Here is an 18,777-nt window from a genome sequence, read left to right on the forward strand (position 1 = left end):
CTCTACCCCAGCCACCTTTACCCTCTACCCCAGCCACCTCTACCCCAGCCACCTCTACCCCAGCCACCTCTACCCCAGCCACCTCTACCCCAGCCACCTCTACCCTCGACCCCAGCCACCTCTACCCTCGACCCCAGCCACCTCTACCCTCGACCCCAGTCACCTTTACCCTCGACCCCAGCCACCTCGACCCCAGCCACCTCTACCCCAGCCACCTCTACCCCAGCCACCTCTACCCCAGCCACCTCTACCCCAGCCACCTTTACCCCAGCCACCTTTACCCCAGCCACCTCTACCCCAGCCACCTTTACCCCAGCCACCTCTACCCCAGCCACCTCTACCCCAGCCACCTCTACCCCAGCCACCTCTACCCCAGCCACCTCTACCCCAGCCACCTCTACCCCAGCCACCTCTACCCCAGCCACCTCTACCCCAGCCACCTCTACCCCAGCCACCTCTACCCCAGCCACCTTTACCCTCTTCCCCAGCCACCTCTACCCTCTACCCCAGCCACCTCTACCCTCTACCCCAGCCACCTCTACCCCAGCCACCTCTACCCCAGCCACCTCTACCCCAGCCACCTCTACCCCAGCCACCTCTACCCCAGCCACCTCTACCCCAGCCACCTCTACCCCAGCCACCTTTACCCTCTTCCCCAGCCACCTCTACCCTCTACCCCAGCCATCTCTACCCTCTACCCCAGCCACCTCTACCCTCTACCCCAGCCACCTCTACCCTCTACCCCAGCCACCTCTACCCCAGCCACCTCTACCCCAGCCACCTCTACCCTCTACCCCAGCCACCTTTACCCTCTACCCCAGCCACCTCTACCCTCTACCCCAGTCACCTTTACCCTCGACCCCAGTCACCTCTACCCCAGTCATCTCTATCCCAGTCACCTTTACCCTCTACCCCAGTCACCTTTACCCTCTACCCCAGTCACCTCTACCCCAGCCACCTCTACCCCAGCCACCTCTACCCCAGCCACCTCTACCCCAGCCACCTCTACCCCAGCCACCTCTACCCCAGCCACCTCTACCCCAGCCACCTCTACCCCAGCCACCTTTACCCTCTACCCCAGCCACCTCTACCCCAGCCACCTTTACCCTCTGCCCCAGCCACCTCTACCCTCTACCCCAGCCACCTCTACCCTCTACCCCAGCCACCTCTACCCTCTACCCCAGCCACCTCTACCCTCTACCCCAGTCACCTTTACCCTCGACCCCAGTCACCTCTACCCTCGACCCCAGTCACCTCTACCCTCGACCCCAGTCACCTCTACCCTCGACCCCAGTCACCTCTACCCCAGCCACCTTTACCCTCTACCCCAGCCACCTCTACCCTCTACCCCAGCCACCTCTACTCTCTACCCCAGTCACCTCTACCCTCGACCCCAGTCACCTCTACCCTCGACCCCAGTCACCTCTACCCTCGACCCCAGTCACCTCTACCCTCGACCCCAGTCACCTTTACCCTCGACCCCAGTCACCTTTACCCTCGACCCCAGTCACCTCTACCCTCGACCCCAGTCACCTCTACCCTCGACCCCAGTCACCTCTACCCTCGACCCCAGTCACCTCTACCCTCTACCCCAGCCACCTTTACCCTCTACCCCAGCCACCTCTACCCCAGCCACCTTTACCCTCTACCCCAGCCACCTCTACCCCAGCCACCTCTACCCCAGCCACCTCTACCCCAGCCACCTCTACCCCAGCCACCTCTACCCTCTACCCCAGCCACCTCTACCCTCTACCCCAGCCACCTCTACCCTCTACCCCAGCCATCTCTACCCTCTACCCCAGCCACCTCTACCCTCTACCCCAGCCACCTCTACCCTCTACCCCAGCCACCTTTACCCTCTACCCCAGCCACCTCTACCCTCTACCCCAGCCACCTCTACCCCAGCCACCTCTACCCTCTACCCCAGCCACCTCTACCCCAGCCTGGCCCATCCCTTGGTCATTAGCACCAATGAGACACATTGGAATAAAATGTGATATGTCTACTACTAACATCCTGAACCAATAATACTAGCTACTACTGCTGATTTACAGAGCATTCGGAAAGTATTCAGACCCCTTCAATTTTTACACATTTTGATAGGTTTCAGCCTTATTCTAAAATGGATCAAATACCAATCTTTATAAATGTTTGAAAAGAAAAGTATTCAAACCCTTTGCTATGAGACATGAAATTGAGCTCCGGTGCATCCTGTTTCCATTGATCATCCTTGATGTTTCTACAACTTGATTGGAGTCCACCTGTGGTAAATTTAATTGATTGGACATGATTTGGAAAGGCACACACCTGTCTATATAAAAGGTCCCACAGTTGACAGTGGCTGTCAGAGCAAAAACCAAGCCATGAGGTCGAAGGAATTGTCCGTAGAGCTCTGAGACAGGATTGTGTTGAGGCACAGATCTGGGGAAGGGTACCAAAACATTTCTGCAGCATTGAAGGTCCCCAAGAACACAGTGGCCTCCATCATTCTTAAATGGAAGAAGCTTGAAACCACCAAGACTCTTCCTAGAGCTGGACACCTGGCAAAACTGAGCAATCGGGGGAGAAGAGCCTTCGTCAGGGAGGTGACCAAGAAACTGATGGTCACTCTGACAGAGCTCAAGAGTTGCTCTGTGCAGATGGTAGAACCTTCCAGAAGGACAACCATCTCTGCAGCACTCCACCAATCAGGCGTTTATGGTAGAGTAGCCAGATGGAAGCCACTCCTCAGTAAAAGGTACATGACAGCCCGCTTGGAGTTTACCAAAAGGCAACTAAAGGACTCTCAGACCATGAGAAACAAGATTCTCTGGTCTGATGAAACCATGATTGAACTCTTTGGCCTGAATTGCGTTACTTCTAGAGGAAACCTGGCACCATTCCTATGGTGAAGCATGGTGGTGGCAGCATCATGCTGTGGGGATGTTTTTCAGCGGCAGGGACTGGGAGACTAGTCAGGGTCAAGGGAAAGATGAACGGAGCAAAGTACAGAGAGCTCCTTGATGAAAACCTGCTCCAGAGCATTCATGGCCTCAAAACTGGGGTGAAGGTTCACCTTCCAACAGGACAACAACCCTAAAAACACAGCCAAGACAACGCAGAAGTGGCTTCGGGACAAGTGTCTGAATGTCCTTGAGTGGCCCAGCCAGAGCCCGGACTTGAACCCGATCGAACATCTCTGGAGAAACCTGAAAATAGCTATGCAGCGACGCTCCCCATCCAACCTGACAGAGCTTGAGAGGATCTGCAGAGAAGAATGGGAGAAACTCCCCAAATACAGGTGTGCCAAGCTTGTAGAGTCATACCCAACAAGACTCGAGGCTGTAATCGCTGTCAAAGGTGATTCAACAAAGTACTGAGTAAAGGGGTTGAATACTTCTGTAAATGTAAGATTTCAGTTTTCTATTATGGGGTATTGATGTGGGAGGGGGGGAAACAATTTAATCCATTTTAGAATAAGGTTGTAGCGTAACAAAATGTGGTAAAAGTCAAGAGGTCTGAATACTTTCAGAATGTACTGTATGGAGCCCGTATCCAAATAATGGTGAATTTGCAGCAAGATGGATTGATAAATGTAAGCTAAGCTTCTCCCTGAAGTTTGCTACTGATTTCTATAAAGCATCGAGTGGAGACTGAATTGTCAGGCAGGGAGAATACACGTACTAATCTATCTTATCTTCATTGTTCATTGTCTCTACATGTCTTTAATACAATTCTTGGCCTTTACAGATTGCAGTCTATTTCCAGTTCCTTTGGGTAAGGCTGTCCCCGGTAGTGCCGTTAGTCAGTCAATTCATACGACGTCATTTTGGATGCTGCTGAGATCATTACTCTCCAGGCAGTCTTCTGAAGTGTATTAATCCATGGCTACTCTCTGTAGTGTTTATGACTATTCTCTCTCTCTCTCGCTCTCTCGCTCTCTCGCACTCTCTCCCGCATGGGGTAACTTGTGCTGGGGTGATTTTGAGGTTGTGTGAGGATTCATTCAAGTGCTTCATTTGATTGAATGGTTGTCTATGTAAGCCTACATTTCCATACAGGACTATGGTAACTGATCCATGTTGTCATGTCTGTCACCTCAACATGCTCTTTACAGTCAATCATCAATAATAGATTGATCACTGGGATAATAGACACATTGATTGAATGAATGAATGAATGAACGAATGAACGAATGGAATAAAGGATGAATGGATGAATGAATGGATGAATGAATGGATGAATGAATGGATGAATGGATGAATGAATGGATGGATTAATTAATGAATGAATGAACGAACGAACGAACGAACAAATGGAATAAAGGATGAATGGATGTGTCTGTACCTCTCCATACTAACAGCAGTGCACTCTCATTCTTCACTAATCTCTCTCTCTCTCTTCTTTCATGCTGTCGGATAGCATACGCTCCCTACAGCATTCTGCTAGTATGCCTGTAATGAGGTAAGGGAACACACACACACACACACACAACCAAACCGCGGCTTGCTGGAACCCTCTACTCCCCAGTGGCACCTTTTACAACAACGTTTTGTAGCATTGCGGACTTGAAAAACTGGCAGAAGTTCAGGATGGTAGAACTGTGAAGGTGTTTTATGGAAACTGCTGAGTTGTATCTTTCGGTCAAGGTGCCACTGCCAACACCCCTCTAGTCTATAGGGATTGAGGTGCTTTGCTGCCATAAAAATGTATGGTTATTTCCTTGTCCTTGTATTTGTACTGTTTTACCCTCTGGACAATAGACTAAATGATCTGTGAATAGAAGAGGATGGAATGTAGCCACTCTGGAATCATCAGTAGTTAACTAACCAGTCTGGATGGGCTGTCGGGTTAACGTTTGAAAACAATGATGATAAATGTGTGTCCTTTGTGTGTCATGTCCCTGACCTTCGACCTCCCATCTCTGCTTTCTCAGAGTCCTCTAGGTGTGGTGTTCATGTAAGAGCGCGGTGTCTGTTAGTCCGTGTCCAAAATGGCTCCCTATTCCCTACGTAGTGCACTAATATGGGCCCTGATCAAAAGTAATGCACTACATAGGGAATAGGGTACCATTTCAGACACTGCACTCCTGTCTCTGGGCGATATCACTCCTCCTCGTACCTCTCTACTCACGTCAGGTGTCACTGTCTTCACAGGAACACACCCACCTTCAAGTCGTTTGAGGAGAAAGTAGAGAATTTAAAGGTAATGGATGAGAGAAGTGACGAAGAATTTCTCAGTACATTTGGAGGAGCCATAAAATATTTCTCTTTCAATATTTGGGGAGAACTTTATCGAAACAAAACAGACAATTAAAAAGTAAATAATTCATCCGTTCAGTCCATTTGTTAATTTATACATTCATTCATACATTTGTTGGTTCCTTCATCAATTCACTCATTCAACACCTGTATCTCTTTCTCCTGCAGGTCAAGATGAGTCCAACGGTGTCTCAGGGTGACTTTGGCGACGTGTTGACCTCTACAGCAACCTCTGACCCGTCTGTTGTCGTGGAGAAACAGCCAGAGGCCACGCCCATCGCCATCCAGGAAGAACATCCCCAGTGAGACCAGCCTGACCTTTCACCCCTGACCCCCAGCCAGATTGACATCTGCTGGAACTATACCCGCTTTACCCTTCTGTTTCCCCCCTCTCTCTCGCTCTCACCTCCTCTCTCCTCTTCCCTTCTGTCTCCCTTCTCTCTCTCACTTCCTCCCTTCTGTTTCCCCTCTCTCCCTCGCTCTCACCTCCTCTCTCCTCTTCCCTTCTGTCTCCCTTCTCTCTCTCACTTCCTCCCTTCTGTTTCCCCCCTCTCTCTCGCTCTCTCCTCTTCCCTTCTGTCTCCCTTCTCTCTCTCACTTCCTCCCTTCTGTTTCCCCTTTCTCCCTCGCTCTCACCTCCTCTCTCCTCTTCCCTTCTGTCTCCCTTCTCTCTCTCACTTCCTCCCTTCTGTTTCCCCTCTCTCTCTCGCTCTCACCTCCTCTCTCCTCTTCCCTTCTGTTTCCCCTCTCTCCCTCGCTCTCACCTCCTCTCTTCCCTTCTGTCTCCCCTCTCTCTCTCACCTCCTCCCTTCTTCACCTCCTCTCGCTACAAACCCCCACAGCACAACGCAACAGATCCAGCAACCAAAGAATACAAATAAAATGCTGAAAATATTGTTGTGAAATCATAACACTTAAGTTTGTATGACTGTGTGTTTTGTATTAGAATGGCTGTGGTTTAGGAACCTGCACATGTAGAAGACAATATATGTCACACAAAGGATAGAATGTGACATAGCGAGGGAGGATTTATTCTGTTTATTAATAGCACAGAGCCCTTATATTTGCATGTCTTTTGAGTTGGAACAGGTATTTTGGAGTGTATTTTGGAGTGTACCATTTTATTCTGAATCACTGTACTACTTTAAGATTTGATTTCTAGAGAACGCGTGGTCCTCTAACACATGAAGTGATGGTCTCCGTCTCGTACCATTTCTTTGGTTAAAGACATTTGTTACTCTCACCGATATCTTCAAACCGTGTCCATCTCTGTCTGAATAGCACTAGTAATGTGGTGTAGAGCACAGCTGAGCAGAGTTAATCCCAGATCAGTGTTGCTCACACTCCTCTCAAACCTTAATCATAGGGGGGTGGTCTAAATCTGACCTCCAAGCAGTTCATAGTGCTCAACTCTGCCATTCGAGAGGGTGGGCCAATGCATTCAGATCTGTGTGAAATGGTGGTCACAGCAGTAGATGCATGGTTTCTTATTATGGTGTCAGCTGGCCTTACCTCTCCGTTCAGTCCAATCTATATCACTCACTGCCTCACGCATGGTGGGGCCAAAGTCAATATTGGACCACTTGTCTCATTGGTTTCTGTGAGGGACTTGGCTATTTTCTCTCTGCTTGGAATGCTGAAACAGGATAGTCACTGGATGCTGTGTACTTCTCTACTGTTGAATGATATTTAAAAAAAAATTATACTCTCAAAGTATATCCATATAAAGTGTGATAATACATTTTTTACATTATGTGAGGGGATGGCTTCTGATTTAAACAAATCTGTAACCAATTTTTTTTTATTACAAACCACATTGGTGATGATACATACAGCCTTGGACACTAGTGAATATTTGGTGTAAATACATGCCTGATGCAAGTCCTTCCCTACTGGAAGACGACTGGCCACATCATGGCATGGATTTATTGAGGAAGTGAAAACTTTTGTGAGAAAAGCCTTGGTTCCACCATTAAGAATGAATTATGGCTAATAAAATCTCTTGTCCTCATTTAACCCAACTGCTAGGGTAGTAGGCCAGACTGTAGGGCAGTAGGACAGGCTGTAGGGTAGTAGGCCAGACTGTAGGGCAGTAGGACAGGCTGTAGGGTAGTAGGCCAGACTGTAGGGCAGTAGGACAGGCTGTAGGGCAGTAGGACAGGCTGTGGGGTAGTAGGACAGGCTGTGGGGTAGTAGGACAGACTGTAGGGCAGAAGGACAGACTGTAGGACAGGCTGTGGGGTAGTAGGACAGACTGTAGGACAGGCTGTAGGGCAGTAGGACAGACTGTAGGACAGGCTGTAGGGCAGTAGGACAGGCTGTGGGGTAGTAGGACAGACTGTAGGACAGGCTGTAGGGCAGTAGGCCAGACTAGGGCAGTAGGACAGGCTGTAGGACAGGCTGTAGGGCAGTAGGACAGGCTGTAGGGCAGTAGGACAGGCTGTAGGGCAGTAGGAAAGTAAGGTTGTAGGACAGTAGGGCAGGCTGTAGGACAGGCTGTAGGGCAGTAGGCCAGGTTGTAGGGCAGTAGGACAGGCTATAGCGTAGAAGGACATGCAGTAGGACAGGTTGTAGGGCAGTAAGGTAGTAGGATAGGCTGTAGGACAGGCTGTCTGGCAGTAGGGCAGTAAGGCTGTGGGACAATAGGGCAGTAGGACAGGCTGTCTGGCAGTAGAGCAGTAAGGCTGTGGGACAATAGGGCAGTAGGACAGGCTGTCTGGCAGTAAGGCTGTGGGACAATAGGGCAGTAGGACAGGCTGTCTGGCAGTAGGGCAGTAAGGCTGTGGGACAATAGGGCAGTAGGACAGGCTGTCTGGCAGTAGGGCAGTAAGGCTGTGGGACAATAGGGCAGTAGGACAGGAAAGTAAGGCGGTTGGACGGTAAGTCAGTAAGGGGGTAGGAGAGTAGTAAAGCAGTAGGATATTAAGGCAGTAGGACAATAGGGCAGTAGTAAAGTAGTAGAGCAGTAAGGCAGTAGTAAAGCTGTAGGGTTGTATGGCAGTAGGACAATAAGGCAGTACGACAGTACATGCTGTTCATTTGTGTGTTTAATCATAACTTTTTTCACAGATATATCTCTCAGGAAAGGGGGTTTCCCACCTCGTTGTGGCCACAAATAGTTTCTGTCAGATGATCTGTATGATAAAACAGTATTTGGTAGAGACTGCCAGATAGGCCTTCAACAGCCCCCTGATAGACTGCCAGATAGGCCTTCAACAGCCCCCTGATAGACTGCCAGATAGGACTTCAACAGACCCCTGGTAGAGACTGCCAGATAGGACTTCAACAGCCCCCTGGTAGAGACTGCCAGATAGGACTTCAACAGCCCCCTGGTAGAGACTGCCAGATAGGCCTTCAACAGCCCCCTGATAGAGACTGCCAGATAGGACTTCAACAGCCCCCTGGTAGAGACTGCCAGATAGGCCTTCAACAGCCCCCTGATAGAGACTGCCAGATAGGCCTTCAACAGCCCCCTGATCTGGTCTGTAACTGGAATGCTGACGTCCCTTATTTTCTCATTAGGAAGGTTGTGAGAGATGCTGAAGGAGACACACAAAGACAGGGCAATGTTCAACTAAACTCTTGTAAAGAGAACACACATTGGGGATTTTTTTGTTGTAAATGTTGTTTCTCCCTTTTAGGAGGCATGAGAGGAGAATTCATTTCTCATCCATTTTTTTTCTTCTTCACCTTTTATCTGTACCAAAGCATGATCACGAGGAATCCTTAGATCCACTCTGGTGTCACACTGTCAGAGACAATAGTAATGCCACTGTTTCATAAAGGATATTTGGAGGGCAGGACAGGCTTCAGGAGGTGGATAAGAAGCTCAGACGTTGTCAGGAGGACATGTGTGCCAATGGCCACATAGATATACAGTACTATAGATATATGAATAATAGATATCTCCTTTCCTTGGTTCATTTTGAAACATACATTTTTTTTTGTTGTAATGTCTGTAGAAGTTTAAAGATGCCTATGATACTGAGGACTAACATGACTAATAGTGAATAGAGCAGGGTAACACCTGCCAGTATAGTTCAGAAGTTGTAGATGATACAGTACATTCAATATTTTTTGGAGCGGCTGTTGTTTCATTTTGGAGCTACACTCTTTGTCTGGGGTTACTGAACCTGCATGGGATTCTAGAACCTTCTAGAACCAACTTGATTCGTGGGAGTTCTGTTCTGAAACTTCAGAGTCTACACTGGGCACTTGACACCACTCAGTGTGTTGCTAAATGTGGCAAATCTTAAATATGGCTGCCTTGAGGAATGTGGGACATTACCATTAACAAAGCAGCCTGCCCTTGATTTGAGTCTTAATGGTTAATTGGATTTGTGATAACATTTCAGTCTGGCCTGGTTATATTTAGGAAAGCATTTACACTGTTAATCTATGAGAACGTTTGAACTGCTTTTGTTTTGTAAAGTGCCATATTTACTGAATTTATTACATGTGTTGACTGTAGAGCTGGATACAAGGTTGACTCAGCAAAATGACATTTCCAGCAGCAGCACCACAGATATTAATCTGAGTGAGATGCAACACCTCTCTCACACAGTCACGCTGTATCTGTGCATGTGCACGGGTTGGCTTCACGCTGTTACAGCATGGTAGGTACGGGATCACAACAGAGGGGGAAGTTGATCCTCGCGGCTTCAACACTTTTTTAGTTGTTGAGGAAATTGACCCACAATGCCATTTACTTTCTGCGCTCTACTAGTCAACCTATACATTTTCACGCCTATATTTTATCATTCAAGCTCAGGTGCTTCTGAATGCATTGTGTATGTTTGCAGAACACGGTCAATATTATGGGTTGAGTGAGGGTCACTTAGATGAATGTGTATATGATGAGTCATGAACGTGTATCTTCATGGTGGCTTTTTACAGAGCGTGAGTTGAATAATTGTGCACTTCACTTGTTTTGGGTTAGCTATAGTAATAAAACGGCCACACTTCACTCTAGTGGGTTGACGATGATGGTGATGCTTTGTCTGCACAAATTGCTTATCTACTTTATTTGTATGTCTGCTGCCAAATAAAACATAACAAATGACACCTCACTTGTGTGTGTTTGGCCCTGGAATATGCAGAGTGTACAAAATATTAGGAACACCTGCTCTTTCCATGATGATTTACTGTAATTTAGCAGTCGTTCTTATTCAGCGCGATTGCTATGTTTTAGCATTTTGTTGTTCTTGTACTGGTCCCCCATAAGAATTGAACCCACAATCCTAGCATTGTAAGGCAAAAGGGGGTGCAACTCAATATTAGGAAGGTGTTCCTAATATTTTGTCCACTCAGTGTACAATGACAGCGACATAGTGTATTACCACCCAAAACCACCAGATAGCAGTGTGGAACAAAAACCTCACAAATAGTTTCATCCCAGATTTGCTCCAAGCCATCTGCTGTTGTATTGACCTTCATGGTCAATAAGGAGGAACTAGTGGCTGTATCTAGAGCTATAGAACTATAGAAGTGAGACTAATGTGTATCAACAAGCTGCAGGACTGTTCTGTTCCAACAGTTTTTGAAAAGGGAATATGTTACATTTAAATTATTCAGAAGACCTTTATAATGATGGGATTAGAATGGTGTTTTAAGGGAGAGAGCGAATTTGTTTCTCTGTATGTATTTAATATCATCAGGCCACAGATCACACACACACCCTCTCTCACTCTTCTTTCTCGCTTACACACACACACACACACACACACACACACACACACACACACACACACACACACACACACACACACACAAGAAAAGCACATGCAGATGTCAGGTAGTAGTAAAACAGCTCCCAAAAAGTATCTTTGTTTATCAGTGTGAATGATCAACAGTAGCTTTTAGTTACACAGCCTGGGCCATGTTCATTAGGACATGCAACAAAAAGTGTTACAAAACATTTTGCAACGGAAAACTAAAATGACCATTTCTCTTTCAACAAGCCCATGTATTTCCCCCCTCTCTGTTTCAGTCCGTTTGGTATCTAATGAACACAACCCTGGAGAGTTCTTACACAGAGGACGACAACAACAGCTGAATGGACGAGAACCACTTCATGGACATGACCGTCACCGTCATTAAAATGGCTGTTTATATGTACACAGCTCAGTAACAACATTCTGAAGTGTAGTTTATATGTACACAGCTCAGTAACAACATTCTGAAGTGTAGTTTATATTTACACAGCTCAGTAACAACATTCTGAAGTGTAGTTTATAGTAACAACATTCTGAAGTGTCGTTTATATTTACACAGCTCAGTAACAACATTCTGAAGTGTAGTTTATAGTAACAACATTCTGAAGTGTAGTTTATATTTACACTGCTCAGTAACAACATTCGGAAGTAGAGTTTATATTTACACTGCGAGTAACAACATTCTGAAGTAGAGTTTATATTTACACTGCTCAGTAACAACATTCGGAAGTGTAGTTTTTATTTACACTGCGAGTAACAACATTCTGAAGTGTAGTTTATATTTTCACTGCTCAGTAACAACATTCTGAAGTGTAGTTTATATTTACACAGCTCAGTAACAACATTCGGAAGTGTAGTTTACATTTACACTGCTCAGTAACAACATTCTGAAGTGTAGTTTACATTTACACTGCTCAGTAACAACATTCTGAAGTGTAGTTTTTATTTACACTGCTCAGTAACAACGTTCTGAAGTAGAGTTTATATTTACACTGCTCAGTAACAACATTCTGAAGTGTAGTTTATAGTAACAACATTCTGAAGTGTAGTTTATATTTACACAGCTCAGTAACAACATTCTGAAGTGTAGTTTTTATTTACACTGCTCAGTCATTACATTTAAATCATTTAGCAGACGCTCTTATCCAGAGCGACTTACAAATTGACATTCTGAAGTGTAGTTTATATTTACACTGCCCAGTAACAACATTTGGAAGTGTAGTTTTTATTTACTCGGCAAGTAACAACATTCTGAAGTAGAGTTTATATTTACACAGCTCAGTATCAACATTCTGAAGTGTAGTTTATATTTACACTGCTCAGTAACAACATTCTAAAGTAGAGTTTATATTTACACTGCTCAGTAACAACATTCTGAAGTGTAGTTTATATTTACTCTGCTCAGTAACAACATTCGGAAGTGTAGTTTTTATTTACACTGCGAGTAACAACATTCTGAAGTGTAGTTTTTATTTACACTGCTCAGTAACAACATTCGGAAGTATAGTTTTTATTTACACTGCTCAGTAACAACATTCTGAAGTATAGTTTTTATTTACACTGCTCAGTAACAACATTCTGAAGTGTAGTTTTTATTTACACTGCTCAGTAACAACATTCGGAAGTATAGTTTTTATTTACACTGCTCAGTAACAACATTCTGAAGTAGAGTTTATATTTACACTGCTCAGTAACAACATTCTGAAGTGTAGTTTATATTTACACTGCTCAGTAACAACATTCTGAAGTGTAGTTTATATTTACACTGCGCAGTAACAACATTCTGAAGTGTAGTTTATATTTACACTGCTCAGTAACAACATTCTGAAGTGTAGTTTATATTTACACTGCTCAGTAATGACATTCTGAAGTAGAGATTTTATTTACACTGCTCAGTAACAACTTTCTGAAGTAGAGTTTTTATTTACACTGCGAGTAACAACATTCTGAAGTATACAGTCAGTATATGAAGAGGTAACAGTCACCATGTGTTGATTCTCCTAAAGAGAAATATAATCAACATTCAACTTATTTGTAGCTTCAATGGACAGTGCTGTACACGCAGAAAGGAAACATCGTGGTGCAGTAGGGTACAATGTGTGAGATATACACAGCCTAAACACAGGCTGATGGGTCGCAATAATATGTAGAATGCCCAGATATAACGATAATGGCATCTAGTACACTGTCAACTCTGCCACTGTCTATTCTATTGTCTTAGCTACAGCCGTGTGCTTGTGTGTGTGACCAAGTGTGATCGTGGTGCATAATCAAATCAAATCTCTGTGTGTAGCCTAAATGGTGTCTGCATCTCAATGTGCAGTCGTAAACAATCATTCAACATTCAAACACGGGTGCTTGTGGAGAGAGACACGGTGGTTAAATGGTGTCTAATGTGCCAAGCCCTAAAAATGTTATCAACATTGAAATATGGATATTTGTGGCCAAGACACTAATGGAGTTTCCATGATAAAAACATGATGAGAATATGGAGATGTGGACACTGTAATGGAAAACAGGCTTGATACAGACACGATGAGGACCATAACAACAACTCTGATGTCACCCCCTGCCTCCCCTACGTCTGTCTGTCTGTCTGTCTGTCTGTCTGTCTGTCTGTCTGTCTGTCTGTCTGTCTGTCTGTCTGTCTGTCTGTCTGTCTGTCTGTCTGTCTGTCTGTCTGTCTGTCTGTCTGTCTCCCATCATTAAACAGAGAGAGAGAGAGAGAGAGAGAGGGGCTTTGTCCTCCTCTCATGTGGGGAAGCTGTTGATTTTATGGACCACAGTGATTCTTATCAACCATCAGCACAAAACAGAACAACCAGATGGCCCCTTTAAGCAAGCTTCTACTGTGTGTTAGTCAATCTTACAAAAAAGGGGCCGTGTGTGCGTGTGTGTGTGTGTGTGTGTGTGTGTGAGAGAGAGAGAGAGAGAGAGAGCATAAACATAGTCACTATATACACTGTGAAAGATATTGGGCTCCCTGTGTAAACAGCCTCTGTGTCTTCCTGCTTGAGTGCCTTAAACATATGCAGCCAGCAGCTCTTCTCCGCTCCTCAGGGACCAGCAGACGAGCCCACAGCGTGTGAGGAGCCCAGATAACCCCCTGCGACCACAAGGCTCGCTTTCTGTAGCCCCACACACACACTATAGCCACACCATGCCAAGTCATCCATACATCCTAACGCCTATGGCTTAAACTAGATATAAAATGCATCCACCAATTTGAGTCTAATCCATAGGTTTAACAGACTTAACGTACAGATGATACACCCTCCATGCCTTGAGCCCTGCTATATCATTAGGATAACAGAGAGGGATTGATGTTTGATTAGTTCTGGCTGCCTGTCTTTAATCATAATGGGGTCGTTGGCTTAGGCCTGTCACGCAGAGCAACAGGGATGGATGAAGGAGTATGGGCTATATGTCAATATGAGCTTCTGATACGTCAACGTGCAGCTTGGGATTCTGGTTGTGGACTTTGTTAGTGGAGGCTGAGGACTGGCTAGACACCCCCTCGATGGCTTCAGGTTCAGACTGCACCAACAACAGTGGCGCGTATTAAGGACACATCCTGAGGTTCCCTTCCCTCCACACACAGGCCTGGGTCAAATATGTATCTCTCCATATTCCCTAGACGTCCTCCCAGGTGTGCTTGATTTAGCTTTGAGTTTGAACGTTTGGGGACTATTCCATTGGTTCCATGGGTTCAGTGCAGCTCTTTTTAAATCATTTGACATACTATATTTAACCCAGGTTTGCTCTACACAAGATATATTTTAACTAATAGAACCATATTCATTCAGGTGGGTCACTAAAAACAAACAAAGTCTATTTTTCAAATATTCTACAATGTGGTAACTGTAATGTTAAGCATCCCCCTTCCTGTCTCCCACTGCTCACAACCAGGAATGTCAAAGGGAGACAGATGTATACCTCTTATCCAGAGAGACACTTCACAAACTAAACAACATATTTACATAGAAAGCTTTAAAACGACACATAAAAGCAGTAAATTGGGCCTAGAGCGGGCAGAGAGCAGGTACTGTAGTCACTTAGCTAGCGTCACTTAGCTAGCAGGTACTGTAGTCACTTAGCTAGCAGGTACTGTAGTCACTTAGCTAGCAGGTACCGTAGCCACTTAGCTAGCAAGTACTGTAGTCACTTAGCTAGCAGATACTGTAGTCACTTAGCTAGCAGGTACTGTAGTCACTTAGCTAGCAGGTACTGTAGCCACTTAGCTAGCAAGTACTGTAGTCACTTAGCTAGCAAGTACTGTAGTCACTTAGCTAGCATCACTTAGCTAGCAGGTACTGTAGTCACTTAGCTAGCAGGTACTGTAGTCACTTAGCTAGCAGGTACTGTAGTCACGTAGCTAGCAGGTACTGTAGTCACTTAGCTAGCAGGTACTGTAGCCACTTAGCTAGCAAGTACTGTAGTCACTTAGCTAGCGAGTACTGTAGTCACTTAGCTAGCAGGTACTGTAGTCACTTAGCTAGCAGGTACTGTAGCCACTTAGCTAGCAAGTACTGTAGTCACTTAGCTAGCAAGTACTGTAGTCACTTAGCTAGCATCACTTAGCTAGCAGGTACTGTAGTTACTTAGCTAGCAGGTACTGTAGTCACTTAGCTAGCAGGTACTGTAGTCACTTAGCTAGCAGGTACTGTAGTCACGTAGCTAGCAGGTACTGTAGTCACTTAGCTAGCAGGTACTGTAGCCACTTAGCTAGCAAGTACTGTAGTCACTTAGCTAGCGAGTACTGTAGTCACTTAGCTAGCAGGTACTGTAGTCACTTAGCTAGCAGGTACTGTAGTCACTTAGCTAGCAGGTACTGTAGCCACTTAGCTAGCAAGTACTGTAGTCACTTAGCTAGCAGATACTGTAGTCACTTAGCTAGCAGGTACTGTAGTCACTTAGCTAGCAGGTACTGTAGTCACTTAGCTAGCGTCACTTAGCTAGCAGGTACTGTAGTCACTTAGCTAGCAGGTACTGTAGTCACTTAGCTAGCAGGTACTGTAGTCACTTAGCTAGCAGGTACTGTAGTCACTTAGCTAGCAGATACTGTAGTCACTTAGCTAGCAGGTACTGTAGTCACTTAGCTAGCAGGTACTGTAGCCACTTAGCTAGCAAGTACTGTAGTCACTTAGCTAGCAAGTACTGTAGTCACTTAGCTAGCAGGTACTGTAGTCACTTAGCTAGCAGGTACTGTAGTCACTTAGCTAGCAAGTACTGTAGTCACTTAGCTAGCAAGTACTGTAGTCACTTAGCTAGCAGGTACTGTAGTCACTTAGCTAGCAGGTACTGTAGTCACTTAGCTAGCAGGTACTGTAGTCACTTAGCTAGCAGATACTGTAGTCACTTAGCTAGCAGGTACTGTAGTCACTTAGCTAGCAGGTACTGTAGTCACTTAGCTAGCAGGTACTGTAGTCACTTAGCTAGCAGGTACTGTAGCCACTTAGCTAGCAGGTACTGTAGTCACTTAGCTAGTGTTACTTAGCTAGCAGGTACTGTAGTCACTTAGCTAGCAGGTACTGTAGCCACTTAGCTAGCAAGTACTGTAGTCACTTAGCTAGCAAGTACTGTAGTCACTTAGCTAGCAGGTACTGTAGTCACTTAGCTAGCAGGTACTGTAGTCACTTAGCTAGCAAGTACTGTAGTCACTTAGCTAGCAAGTACTGTAGTCACTTAGCTAGCAGGTACTGTAGTCACTTAGCTAGCAGGTACTGTAGTCACTTAGCTAGCAGGTACTGTAGTCACTTAGCTAGCAGATACTGTAGTCACTTAGCTAGCAGATACTGTAGTCACTTAGCTAGCAGGTACTGTAGTCACTTAGCTAGCAGGTACTGTAGTCACTTAGCTAGCAGGTACTGTAGCCACTTAGCTAGCAGGTACTGTAGTCACTTAGCTAGTGTTACTTAGCTAGCAGGTACTGTAGTCACTTAGCTAGCAGGTACTGTAGTCACTTAGCTAGCAAGTACTGTAGTCACTTAGCTAGCAGGTACTGTAGTCACTTAGCTAGCAGATACTGTAGTCACTTAGCTAGCAGATACTGTAGTCACTTAGCTAGCAGGTACTGTAGTCACTTAGCTAGCAGGTACTGTAGTCACTTAGCTAGATCTGTGCCCTGCAGGCCAGGTGGTTATGTCCTCTTGGAAGAGTCTTAGAGTAAAATAATGGCCCATTTTATATCCTGGGCGTGTGCCAGCTTAGTTTAACCATCAGCATTGCATCAATCTGCCATTTTCTACTGTATCCATATTGGTTTTATCGGAGTAATTCAGCCATGTACTATAAAATATATGTACACATGCTGCTATTGTTAGGATGGGGCCAGAGGGAGAGAGACAGAGAAAGGGGGGAGGGAGAGAGAGGCAGAGAGAGAGAGAGACAGCAAGCGGGAGAGAGACAGAGGGAGAGAGGAGAGAGACAGAGATAGGAGAGAGAGGGACAGAGGGAGAGACAGAGAGAGGGGGAGGGAGAGAGAGGCAGAGAGGGAGAGAGAGAGAAAGACCGAGGGAGAGAGCGGGAGAGAGACAGACAGAGGGGGGAGGGAGAGAGAGGGACAGAGAGAGAGAGAGAGAGAGAGAGAGAGAGGACCAACAGAACTCTCTGGCTGGCTCTAAGCCCAGATCTGGTTGTCCTGGACAGCTGTAAAATGTAGCACACTACTTCTATTAATCTGACCTGCCAATCACATCCAACCAACAGGGTCTCAGAGGAGTAACCAACCCACTCTACACACGATAACACACACACAGAGAGAGAGAGAGACAGAGAGTGAAATAAAGAAGTGGGAGAGAGATATGAGAGAGAGAGAAAAAAAGTGGGAGCGAGCGAGAGAGAGAACAAAATAAAAACCTAGCGGTCAAACAGGGAAATGGTTCCAATTGTTTTTCCACCATTCATTTTTCCCATAGGGGATTTTAGATACACTTTAAATAAGGGCTGTGTTTCGTGTAGGCTTTACCCTGGGGTGACGTTTTGACAACCATGGAAATCTCTCACGGACAAGGAGACTTTGGAGGAATTTTGAATGGCAACCTGCTTGCCCTCTGCAAGGACACAACACAATAATGTGCACATTTAGAAATACATTTCTCTTAAAGTTTTGCATGCACATGCAGTATATAGAAATACAGGTAGATAATCATGGAGTATGTAGAAATACAGGTAGATAATCATGGAGTATGTAGAAATACAGGTAGATAATCATGGAGTTTGTAGAAATACAGGTAGATAATCATGGAGTATGTAGAAATACAGGTAGATAATCATGGAGTATGTAGAAATACAGGTAGATAATCATGGAGTATGTAGAAATACAGGTAGATAATCATGGAGTTTGTAGAAATACAGGTAGATAATCATGGAGTATGTAGAAATACAGGTAGATAATCATGGAGTATGTAGAAATACAGGTAGATAATCATGGAGTTTGTAGCCCTATTGGAAAATTGTCCACATCCAGTGTGACCGTCAATGAGTTGGTTGAGGTTAACATGGTTATAGCTGCAGGTGAAGGACAGGTGTAAGACAGGTAAAGGACAGGACAGTGAGATGATCCATTTACACTGAAGGAGATGCTCAGTCTCCATTTGGTCTCTCCTTTTCTGTGAAGTAAACAAGTATTTGTGCAACGACTAGAACGTGAGAGCCACTAATACATGCTGCTAGTTGGGAGGGCTGAGGTGTCTTATTCTGGATCACATTAGTTGGTCTGATCAAAATGCTGCTAGACTGTGCCTGGACTGTGCCGGTCACAGAGGAATGGTTTGGTGTAAGCATTTGGAAGATACAATGAACACCTGTACCTGCACAACTTC

At 45.4% G+C, this 18,777-nt stretch overlaps 1 protein-coding gene across 10 annotated transcripts in view; it reads left to right on the top strand.

Annotated features, from left to right (window-relative positions):
* The window catches only part of LOC106590894 (tumor protein D52), a 45,937-nt gene extending 35,633 nt beyond the window's left edge, over window positions 1-10,304 (top strand). For 5 of the 10 annotated variants that reach the window (XM_045694938.2, XM_045694939.2, XM_045694940.2 and 2 more), the window contains exons 5-8: window positions 3,730-3,756; window positions 4,402-4,443; window positions 5,136-5,184; window positions 5,409-10,304. In XM_045694938.2, coding sequence (XP_045550894.1) covers window positions 3,730-3,756; window positions 4,402-4,443; window positions 5,136-5,184; window positions 5,409-5,546 — 256 coding nt within the window. In that variant the 3' untranslated portion in view covers window positions 5,547-10,304. The remainder of the gene's footprint in view (window positions 1-3,729; window positions 3,757-4,401; window positions 4,444-5,135; window positions 5,185-5,408) is intronic. The other 5 variants (XM_045694941.2, XM_045694937.2, XR_014380454.1 and 2 more) reach the window with 4 other exon arrangements.
* Window positions 10,305-18,777: the final 8,473 nt, after the last annotated feature.

This window comes from Salmo salar, chromosome 14 (genome assembly GCF_965601325.2).
Source record: "Salmo salar chromosome 14, fSalSal1, whole genome shotgun sequence".
NCBI lineage: Eukaryota > Metazoa > Chordata > Actinopteri > Salmoniformes > Salmonidae > Salmo > Salmo salar.